The 12,359-nt window shown below is 43.3% G+C and overlaps 1 protein-coding gene across 2 annotated transcripts in view; it reads right to left on the bottom strand.

The window, feature by feature from the left end:
• The window catches only part of LOC140729777 (deformed epidermal autoregulatory factor 1 homolog), an 88,784-nt gene that overhangs the window by 61,512 nt on the left and 14,913 nt on the right, over window positions 1–12,359 (bottom strand). For both annotated transcript variants that reach the window (XM_073049982.1, XM_073049983.1), the window contains exons 3-4: window positions 10,569–10,698; window positions 5,890–6,036 (exon numbers count right to left, since the gene is read on the bottom strand). In XM_073049982.1, coding sequence (XP_072906083.1) covers window positions 5,890–6,036; window positions 10,569–10,698 — 277 coding nt within the window. The remainder of the gene's footprint in view (window positions 1–5,889; window positions 6,037–10,568; window positions 10,699–12,359) is intronic.

The following is a 12,359-nucleotide window of genomic DNA, read 5'->3' on the forward strand; positions in this document are numbered from 1 at the left end:
ATTACAATGGACATTTACAAAATGGAGAAGATAACAGCATCTGTTAATCATAAGTTGGAACAATTTAATTCATAATGGGAAAAATGGTTTAACTACATAACACCTCATAGGCCCGATTTTATCCTCAAACATTAATGAATATGTTGTAAAAAAAAAATCACTCCCTACTTGTACATAGTTTTCTCCTTCTGTTGTTCTTTCTTTCCTCTCTTTTCTATGAGTGTATACCTTAGATAAATATTATGTGGAGATTTGTGGCATATATAACTATATGATATATATGTACAATATCTGAAATACATCTTATAGAAATATTTGTTTGATGATGAACTTCAATAAAAAATAAATAACAAAAAAAAAGAAAACCTACAGCACAATACAGGCCCTCGGCCCACAAAGCTGTGCCGAAAATGGCCTTCAGTTGGAAATTATTTAGGGCTACCCATAGCCCTCTATTTTTCTAAGCTCCATCTATTTATCCAGGAGTCTCTTAAAAGACCCTATCGTATCTGCTGCCACCACCATCACCAGCAGCCCATTCCACACACTCACCACTCTCTGCGTAAAAAATTTACCCCAGACATCTCCTCTGTACCTACTTCCAATGATTTCAAGTTCCCTGGCCCTCATCATCTTATTTTCACTATGGATGGCTAATCCCTATACATCTCCATCTCCCACCAGGAAGGCCTCAAAGCTCTCCGTTTCTTTCTGGACACTAGACCCAACCAGTTCCTCTCCACCACCACCACTCTTCTTTGCTTAGTGGAACGTCACACACTCTTAATAATTTCCAGCGATAGGGTTCCTCTTACCTTCACCTACCACCCACCAGCCTCCACACCCAGCACATAATTCTCCAGAACTTCTGTCATCTCCAACGGGATCCCACCACCAAAATCATCTTTCCCTATGAGACTCCCTTATCTATTTGTCCCTCCCCACTGATATCCCTTCTGGCACTTACCCTTTCAAGCGGAACATGTGCTATACCTGCGCCTACACCTCCTCCCTCACTACCATTCAGGGCCCCAAACAGTCCTTCCAGGTGAGGTGATACTTCACCTGTGTTGGGGGCCACATACTGTGTCCAGTGGCTTCCTGTATATTGGTGAGACCCAACGTAGACTGGGAGACCACTTCACTGACGCCTACACTCTGTCCGCCAGAAAAAGCTGGGTCTCCCAGTGGCCACCTATTTTAATTCCACTTCCCATTTCCATTCTGATATGTCCATCCATGACCTCTACTGTCACAATAAGGCTACACTCAGGTTGGAGGAACAACACCTTACACTCAATCTGGGTAGCTTCCAACCTGATGGCAGAACATCGATTTCTTGAACTTCCAGTAATTGCCCCACCTATCCTTTACCATTCCCCATCCCCTTTTCCCTCTGTCACCTTACTCCCTTACCTGCCCATCACCTCCCTCTGGTGTTCCTCCCCCCTTTTCTTTCTTCCATGGTCTTCTATCCTCTCCTATCAAACTCCCCTTCTCCAGCCTGTATCTCTTTCACCAATCAACTTCCCAGCTCTACTTCACCCCTCCCCCTCCCGGTTTCACACATCACCTGTGTTTCTCTCTCCCCTCCCCCACCTTTTAAATCTACTCCTCATCTTTTTCTCTCCAGTCCTGCCAAAGGGTTGTGGCCTGAAACGTTGACTCTGCTTTTTCCCATAGATACTGCCTGGCTTTCTGAGTTCCTCCAGCATTTTGTGTATAGCAGTTGTTCAGTGTGCCCCCAGTTGTTACATTTGCATGATTCAGGAAAGCTCTGGAAGCTTGAACAACTGCATATACATGCTATTTGAATAGGAGCTTCCTGATTGGCTGACTCTTAACTGGAAATTTGAATGGGATGTTTCTTTTCTACGCGTATAAAGAGTTGAGCACACAGCAGTGCCACCTTTTTTGCTCTTCTCTCTCTTCACTTACTAGACCTCTATTACTATCTTTATTAGATGTTCTTTGTTCTATCAACACTTAACAAAATGATCACAAAACAGCAAGGTTTGTTCCTCTTTCCTCACTTCCGAATGAACCTTATGTTAAAAAACATCAAAATCCAAGAACAGAAAATACAGCCATAATAAGTAGGTGATTTTCATTACACTAATTTCAACTGAGCCTACCATAATGCTCAGGGAGTACATGGGCCAGAGTTTGCTAAGCATACCCAGGAAAGATTTAGAGACATAAACGGCCCAACTAGAGAGGGCACTATAGTCATTTTCCTGTTCAAAACCAAAACTGGACAAATAAGCAAAGTGTCAGTGAAGGAGCACTTGGGACCAGGACCAATAATCCTGATTTTCATTGCAATCATGGAAAAAGATAGGACTTATCCACAAATTAACATACTAATTGTACTGTCAAGGGAAAGCAGCTTCCATCATTAGAGATCCCCTCCATGCGCTTTTCTTGCTGCTGCCTTCAAGTAGAAGGTACAAGAGCCTCAAGATTTGCACCACCAGGTTCAAGAGCAGTTACTACTCCACAACCATCAGGTTCTTGAATAAAAGGGGATAACTAGACTCACCTGACCCATCCATTGAGATGTTACCCCAACCAATGATCTCACTTTAAGGACCCTTTATCTTGTTATCTCATGTTATCGTTATTTATTGCTATTCATTTATATTTGCATTTGCACAGTTTGTTGTCTTCTCCACTCTGGTTGATTTGTCACTGATCCTGTTGTAGTTACTATTCTATAGATTTGCTGAGTATACTGGCTGGAAAATGAATCTCAGAGTTGTATAAGGTGACATATATGTACTTTGATGATAACATTTACTTTGAACTTTTGAACTTTAAAATTGGCAAAGGCTAATATTTATGGCATTAGACAGGAAGCTGCATAGATTGGTTAGGAGTGGCTGTTAGTTGGTAAAGGAACATCTGACAAGTGGGAGGCTGTTAAATGTGAGATAAGGAGAATTCATGGCCAGCATGTTCCTGTTCAAGTGAAAGACAAGGTTATCAGGAACCTGAAAGTTAGCACGTGTAAGGTAAAGGCGCCTATGATCAAATGAGTCCCTTGAGGAGTATAATGATTGAGAAGGCAATCAGGACAGCAAGGAGGCATGAGAAATCCCCAGCAGATGAAGCAGAGATTCTGAAAATTCATAAAGAGCAAAAGGCTTATAGGGTAGAGAGGGTGGCCCCTTAAGGGTCAGTGTGGAAACTATTTGTGGAGCCACAGCAGGTGAGCAGGTTTCTCATTAGTATTTATAGTGGAGAAGCACATGGAAATGAGTGAGTTCAGGGCAGAGAACAGTGATATCCTGAAATATATCAATATTATGGAGAAAGAGGTGTGGGAGCTCATGAAGTGCGTAGAGTCCATATAACAGAGGAGCAGAATTAGGCCAGTGGCCCATCAATTCTGCTCTGCCATTCCATCATGGCTGATTTATTAACCCTCTCAACCCCATTCTTCCATAACCTTTGATGCCCTGTCTAATCAAGAACTCCGCTTTAAATGTACTCAATGTCTTGGCCTCCACACCTGTTCTGAGCCTCTGCCACCTGGTCCCAGACACCTCCACTATTAGAAACATCCTCTCCACATCACTTTATCTAGGCCTTCCAATATTCAATAGGTTTCAATGAGGTTCACCCTCAATCTTCTGAACTCCAGAAAAGGCCCCTTTATTCCTATTCTTTTGCCTCCTGCCAATCAGCAAATCTTCTATCCATGCTACCATCTTTCCTATAATACCATGGGGTGTTTTGTGTTAAGCAGTCTCTTGTGAGACTTGTGAAAATTCAAGAAATCAACATCCACTGACTCTCCTTTGTTTGTCCTGCCTGTTATTTCTTCAAAGAATTCCAAAAGATTTATCAAACAAGATTTTCCCTTAAAGAAACCATGCTGACTTTAGCCTATTTTAATATGTGCCTCCATGTACCCCAAAATCTCATCCTTAATAATGGATTCCAACATATTCCCAACCACTGAACTCAGGTTAACTGGCCTATACTTTCCTTTCTTCTGCCTCCCTCCATTTTTAAAGAGCTGAGCAATATTTGCAATTTTCATTCCTCTGGTGGAAGTTTCCAGAGGTGTACAAATACTGGGGCTTGACCAGGTGTATCCCAAGACAACAAAAGAAGCAAGGTTGGATATTCCTGAAGCCCCAGCAGGAAGTTTTATATCTTTGAAAATCATGATTGAGGTACCCATGGTTAATGTGCTTTTATTTAAGAAAGGTCCAGAGGAGATTCACAGACTGATCCCAGAAATGAAAGGATTAACATATGAGAGTTTGATGGCTCTGGGCCTGTACTTGCTAGAGTTTATAAGAATGAGGGGGAGATCTCATTGAAACCTGTCGAATACTGAAAGGCCTAGATAGAATGGATATGGAAAAGATGTTTCCTATAGTGAGGGAATCTAGGACCAGAGGGCATAGCCTCAGAATAGAGGGGTGTCCACTTAGAACAGAGATGAGGAGGGACTAGCCAGAGGGTGGTGAATCTGTGGAATCCATTGCCACGGTCTGCTGTGGATGTCAAGTCAGTGAATATACTTAAAGCAGAGGTTGATAAGTTCTTGATTAGTCAGGGCATCAAAGGTTATGGAGAATGGGATTGAGAGAGATAATAAATCAGCCATAATGGAATGGAGTAGACTTGATAGGCCAAATGGTCTAATTTTGCTCCTATGTCTTATGAAATGTCTAAAAGGACAAAACAAGAAACTGCAGCACAATGTGGCGTCATCAGTGGTGGAAGGGTACCAGAAGGGATTTATTTCCATGTGGAAGGGCAGAATACATGGGATCTAGGTATGACAGCAAATTAAATATACTGTTGTCTTGGTGGAAGGAGTCAGGGATTGGTAGGGGAGGGTTGTTTTCAGGTTGGATGCCAGTGCACAGTGGTGTGATGCAAGGATTGGTAAAAACAATCCTTTAATTTATGTCGTTTCCATAGATGGTTTGGAATAGAAAGTAGATGGCATGATTAGCAAGTTTATAGATGATACAATAATTGTATAGAGGACAGTGAAGAAAGTTGTCTTGAGGCTGTCTGCTGGTCAGGGTCAACCATGGATGTTGCCTCTTAGCTGTCTACATGATACACAAGCCAAGGGCAGTACGATATGGACAGCAAGTTGTTGCCCATATAGCAGGCTTACCCTCTCTAAGGAGCTGATGAATCCAAAGGAATGGTAGTGACCGATACAGTTGGACACCAGCAGCAGGAGTTGCCAGTCAGCATTGAACTCAACATAGGTCTGCCTTAGGGTCTCCAGCTCCGGATTTTTCCTTGGCGATTACTCCCAAAGCCTCCCGTAACCGCAAGGCAGTGAAGGTTTGAGATCAGAGTTTTCCTTCTCTTCTATGAGCTGCCAACCACAGCTGATGAGCCCCATCTACCCGAAGCAAATAGTTTCAAGGCACCAGTAATTTGCCCCTTCCACTAATTTGGAACGGTTCCACTAGGCTTAGCAGCTAAGCCACTCATAAAGGCTGGACTTGGTTGTCAGAGGCTATTTGGAATGCACACCATTGGGAGCATTTAATAGGCAGAGGGACATCATCCCCACTATCACACCCTACCAGCTATGACACCCTTAAGGGACAGAGAACTACCGAAGAATATAGTGGGTACTTTGAGGATTTAGATCAATGTGAAACATCACACTTTCTTTCACCTTGGACAACACACATCATCAGGAGCCCCAGACAGTATCCCAGTATCCCAAACAACAAAGGAGATGCTGGACCGGAAACATCCAAACCCATTGAGTTCACCTACACCATCCCAGAGTGGCAAGCTACACCCATTATCTCATGATTTATCTATCACAGAAAACAATCTCAACTCATCTGCAAAAGCCTTGGATGAGAAGCAGGAAGAAGAAGCGCAACTTACCAGAACCCAACTTGTTTTTAAACAAAATGCCACTTGTATTTCGGCATCGGACTGGTAGTTCATTCTCATACACAGAAGGATCCCAGTTGTATTTAGTCCCATCTTTGTCAGGGCCTGATGTCAGAGGAGTGGATGGAGTCTGTGGACCTAGTGTCAAACCAAGAGAAGGAATGTTAATGTCACAAGTACACTCTTTCCTCAAGTTTACACAAGGTGCAACTTGGTAGGTCAGCTATCATGGATCGAGGATTATTTGGGGAGGTTCACCAGGATGCTGCCTGGATTAGAGGGCATGTGCTATAAAGAGAGGTTGAATAAACTTCGCTTGTTTTCCTTGGAGCGGCAGAGAGAGATCTGATAAAGTTTTATAAGATTACGAGAGGCATAGATAGAGTAGACAGACTGTCTTTTTCCCAGGGTTGAAATGTCTAATACCAGAGGGCATCCATTTAATGAGAGAGGGGAAATTTCAGAGAAGATGTGAGGGGCAAGTTTTTCTTTACAGAGAGTGGTGGGTGCCTGGATGTGCTCAACACACACACAATGCTGGAGGAACTCAGCAGGTCAGGCAGCATCTATGGAAAAGAGTATAGTCAACATTTCAGGCCGAGACACTTCGGCAGGACAGGAAAAAAAAGATGAGGTGTCTGAGTTAGGTGGGGGGAGGGGAGGAAGAAACACAAGGTGATGGGTGAAACTGGAAGGTGGGGGGTGAAGTAGAGAGCTGTGAGGTTTATTGGTGGAAGAGATACAGGTCAGAAGGGAGAATCTGGTTGGAGAGGACAGAAGGCCATGGAAGAAAGAAAAGAAGGAGGAGCACCAGAGGGAGGCGATAGGCAGGTGAGGAGATAAGGTGACAGGAAAGTGGGAATGGGAAATGGTGAAGGTGGGTGGGCATTACCGGAAGTTCAAGAAATCAATGTTCACACCATCAGGTTGGAGACTACCCAGATGGAATACAAGGTGTTGCTCCTCCATCCTGAGAGTGGCCTCATTGTGACAGTAGAGTAAAGCATGGACTGACGTGTCAGAATGGGAATGGGAATGCGCTGCCTAGGGTGACAGTAGGAGCAGATACATGAGGGGCTTTATAGAGAAGTATAAATAGGCGCGTGAAGGTAAGGAAAATGGTAGGTTATTAAAATTGTGTAGGCAGAGAGGATTAGTTTTTAGTTGGCCATTTGATTACTAATTTATTTGATTTGGTACAACATTGTGAGCCGAAGAGCCTAATCCTGTGCTGTACTTTTCTATGTTCTGTGTTCAGAAAGTTTCAGCACAGGTACCATGTCTGTGTCAATCATGATGCCATTTTAAACATGACCTATCAGCACGCGGTCCATGTTGTTCTATTCCCCATCTGTTCATGTGTCAATTTAAATGCCTTTTAAATACAACTATCTTATCTGCTTCCACTATCTCGCCTGGCAACTGGTGCCTGTTAAGGCACTCATCACTCTCAGTGTAAAAAACTTGCCTCATAAATGTCTATTAAGCTTTCAGCCTATACCGCTTAGTATTTGACAGTTCCATCTTTTTGTGTCATCTGCAAGCTGACCCACATCTTATACACTCAGTGGCCACTTTATTAGGTACACCTACACGCCTGCTCATTAATGCAAATATCTCATTAGCCAATTAAGTAGCAGCTACTTAATGCACAAAAGCATACAGACATGATTAAAAAGTTCAGTTGTTGTTCACCAAACATCAGAATAGGGAGGAAATGTGATCTAAGTGACTGATTGTGGAATGATTGTTGGTACCAGATGGGGTGGTTTGAGTATCTCAGAAAATGATGATCCCTTGGGATTTTCACACATGATAGTCTCTAGAGTATACAAAGAATGGTGCAAAAAGCAAAAAAAAACATCCAGTGAGTGGAAGTTTAGTGGGCAAAAACGCCTTATTAATGAGAGGGATCGGAGGAGACTGGCCAGACAAGTTCAAGCTGACAGGAGGGCAACAGTAACTCAAATAGCCACTCATTTATAACAGTGGTGTGCAGAAGAGCATCTCTGAATGCACAACACATTGAACCTTAAAGCAGAAGACCATGAATATATACTCTGTGGCCAATTTATTAGGTATAGGAGGGATTTAACAAAGTGGTCAGTGAGCATATATAAAGTTCTAACATCAATCCTTGCAGAACACCACTGCTCCCAGACTTCCTGTCAGAATAACATCCCTCCACGAGTACCCCCTGTCTTCTAAGGCCAAACTGATTTTGAATCCAATCTAACAGGTTAGTTTGGATCCTATGTGCCTTAATCTTTTAGATTAGTCAATGAGGGATCATGTCAAATGCTTGACTAAAATCCACTGCCATATTCTCAGCAATCAACACTGTGATGCTTTCCCTGATCAGTAGTGCAACACCCCCCCCCCCCCTTTTACATTACCCTCTTTTGGGGTCAATCATATCTGAATCCTGGAATGATGAGCTGCTCACCCTGCCCTTCTCTCAATCTCTGTAATGGCTACTACATCATAGCTTCATGTATTAACACAGGCATATTTTTCACATAGAGGCTGGTGGATATGTGAAATGAACTGCTGGAGGAAGTGGTAAGGATGGATGTAAAAGGCACTGAGACAGGCATGCAGGGAGTAGAGACTTAGGGAGGGATATGAACCAAATACAGACAAATACATCATGCTCTATAAGGAACTTGGCTGGCATGGATGAGTTGGGCCAAAGGGACTGTGCACATTAGTCGTGTATAGTCGTGTGACTCTCTAACTGTTGAACATGACAGCCCAGTCCAGTCACAGAGACCTGTCCCAGCAGCAATGTCCTCTCTGTCTTATGCAATAAGTTCAAGAGCCGGGAGGTAATCTTACAGCTACGTAAGAACTTAATTAGACCCCGCTTGGAGTACTGTGTTGAGTTCTGGTCATGTCACTACAGGAAGGATGTGGATACAATAGAGAGAATGCAGAGGAGATTTACAAGGATGATGCCTGGATTGGAGAGTGTGTCTTATGAGAATAGGTTGAGTAAACTCATCCTTTTCTCCTTGGAGCAATGGAGGATGAGAGGTGAAGATTGATTGTGTGGATAGCCAGAGGTTTTTTCCCAGGGCTGAAATAGGACATACATCGTAAATGATAGGGCATTGAAGAATGCAGTAGAACAGAGTGATCTAGGAATAATGGTGCATAGTTCCCTGAAGGTGGAATCTCATGTGGAGAGGGTGATGAAGAAAGCTTTTGGTATGCTGGCCTTTATAAATCAGAGCATTGAGTATAGGAGTTGGGATGTAATGTTAAAATTGTACAAGGCATTGGTAAGGCCGAATTTGGAGTATTGTGTACAGTTCTGGTCACCGAATTATAGGAAAGATATCAACAAAATAGAGAGATTACAGAGAAGATTTACTAGAATGTTACCTGGGTTTCAGCACCTAAGTTACAGGGAAAGGCTGAACAAGTTAGGTCTTTAATCTTTGGAGCATAGAAGGTTGAGGGGGGACTTGATAGAGGTATTTAAAATAATGGGGATAGATCGAGTTGACGTGGATAGGCTTTTTCCATTGAGAGTAGGGGAGATTCAAACAAGAGGACATGATTTGAGAGTTAGGCAGCAAAAGTTTAAGGGTAACACGAGGGGGAATTTCTTTACTCAGAGAGTGGTAGCTGTGTGGAATGAGCTCCCAGTAGAAGTGGTACAGGCAGGTTCGGTAATGGACAGGAAAGGAATGGAGGGTTATGGGCTGAGTGCGGGCCAGTGGGACTAGGTGAGTGTAAGAGTCGGCGTGGACTAGAAGGGCCGAGATGGCCTGTTTCTGTGCTGTAATTGTTATATGGTTATATGGTTAAATGGCTAACACGAGGGGGCATAGTTTTAAGGTGCTTAGAAGTAGGTACAAGGGGGATGTCAGAGGTAAGTTTTTCACACAGAGAGTGGTGGGTGTGTGGAATGCACTGCCAGCAAAGGTGGTAGAGACGATTTCAATAGGGTCTTTTAAGAGACTCTTAGATAGGTACATGGAACTTAGAAAAATAGAGGGCTATGTGGTGGGGACATTCTAGGCATTTTCTAGAGTAGGTTACATGGTTGGCACAACATTGTGGGCAGAAGGGCTTGTAATGTGCTGTAGATTTCTAACCTTCTATATAATACCTTTGAGCTCTCAGCACCAAAGAGAAATTACCTGTCCTTATTGGTTTTCCACATCTCACCAGCAACACATTGCACCACAAAAGCCACTATCTGAAGCCCGAGTTTCCTGAAAACAGATTGAATTCTGAACCTTCATGCGAAAACAGGCAGCACTTTCACCCAGCTCCACGGGGGTGGGGGGGGGGGGGGGAGAGAGGAGAGAGAGAGAGGAGGAAGGGAGGGGGAGAGGGAGAGGGAGAGGGAGAGAGAACGAACAAACGACAGTATGGTCATTCACTCACCATCCCCTTCCCAATCTCAGTCAATCAACCCCCTGACTTCACAATACAGAGAGCACAATATGGTCACTCACTCACCAACAAACCTCACCCCTGATCTCACAATACAGAAAGCAGAGTACAGTTCACTCAACCCCTCACCTACTGAATCTCACCACTGAGAGCTGACTCAAACCCCTCCCCACTGTCCCACACCACCACCCCAATCACAGAGCTCTCTTGTCACAGGATCCACAAGGAGCCTGTAACACAGGTTTAGTATGGGTCAGTACCTTGGGTTATAGGTGTACTAGATGACTTCAATCCCGTTGTTTCGACAATACTGCCGTCGGTGTGAACCACTATCAGAGTGGCTTTGTCTGTGGGCAGTCCTTCACCGATCTGAAGTGTGGTTCTTCCTGACTACAAAAGACCAAGAGATCCTCAATACTGTCTGCATCAAACAGTCAGCAACAAAAATACCTGGATTACACAGTTCAACCACACATAATCACAGATGGAAACAAAGAAAATGCTGGGATACGCAACAAACTAATCTCTGTGTGGACAGTAACTGTCAATTGCACAGTAGAGCTATCCATGTGTGGACAGTGATATATGGATCACTTTCTTAACCAGAGTCAAAATGTGCATCACTCTCTGTACCGGGGTTAACATGTGGATCACCCCCTTTACCGGGTTAATGTGGATCACTCTCTTTACCGGGGTTAACATGTGGATCACTCCCTTTACCGGGATTAATGTGGATCACTCTCTTTACTGGGGTTAATGTGGATCACTCTCTTTACCGGGGTTAACATGTGGAGCACCCCCTTTACCGGGTTAATATGGATCACTCTCTTTACCGGGATTAACATGTGGATCACCCCCTAGTTAATGTGGATCACTCTCTTTACCGGGTTAATGTGGATCACTCCCTTTATCGGGCTAATGTGGATCACTCTCCTTACCGGGTTAATGTGGATCACTCTCTTTACCGGGGTTAATGTGGATCACCCCCTTTACCGGGTTAATGTGGATCACTCTCTTTACCGGGGTTAACATGTGGATCACTCCCTTTACCGGGTTTAACATGTGGATCGCTCTCTTTACCGGGGTTAACATGTGGATCACTCTCTTTACCGGGTTTAACATGTGCATCACTCTCTTTACCGGGAGTATTCCCAGCCCAGACCTGACAGAGCATTACCTTACAAAGATGAGGAGGAGTTTCCCAGCCAGAGAGTATTGAATCTGTGGAATTCATTCCCACAGACAGCAGTGGTGGCCATACCATTGGGTATATTTAAAGTGGAGGTTGATGGGTTCTTGATTAGCCAGTGTGTCAAAGATTACAGGGAAAAGGCCAGAGAATAAATCAGCCACCCTGCTTGGCTGAATGACCTAATTCTGCTCCTAAGTTTGGATGGTTTTATGTTGAAAATTCTTTACTCAGCTTATTACATCTTACATACAGTTTTGAAATACCACCCTGTCACCTGGTTTACAGAGTACAAACCATTTTCAGACTGTAGACCTACCTTACTCCTTAGCTCTAAAATATTTCTAATATTGTAAATATATCCTCTTTGTAGTTCTAAGGTCTTTGCTCCATGACACTATACCCTAATGCATTTAATACAAGTGAAACTGGTACATTTAACAATTCTCCTCACTGGGGTACATTAAAGAGAAGGATCAGATAGGCTGCGCTTGTTTTCTCTGGGGCAAAGTGAGCTGAAGGGTGGATAGATTGATGAGAAGTACAGATGGAGGAGGTGGTCAGAAGAGTTTCCCCATTGTAAAGGTATCAAAAACAAGCCGCCAGACATTCTGTACAGAAGGCAGTCGGCTTTAAACGTGCACACTGATACCATCTAATGGAGATTTAGTGAAAGACAGCACTATTAACTAAATTGAATTTTACACACTTTCAGTCGGCTAACGTCATTTAAAGGTCAAGATTGTTTCATGTAATTTCCTGTACACAGGTGTAAAGGAGAATTAAATAATTTCAGATCCAATACAGCACAAAATAACAATAAAGAACACAATCATAATAAAATACAATAAATATAAATACA

This window comes from Hemitrygon akajei, chromosome 6 (assembly GCF_048418815.1).
Source record: "Hemitrygon akajei chromosome 6, sHemAka1.3, whole genome shotgun sequence".
Lineage (NCBI taxonomy): Eukaryota > Metazoa > Chordata > Chondrichthyes > Myliobatiformes > Dasyatidae > Hemitrygon > Hemitrygon akajei.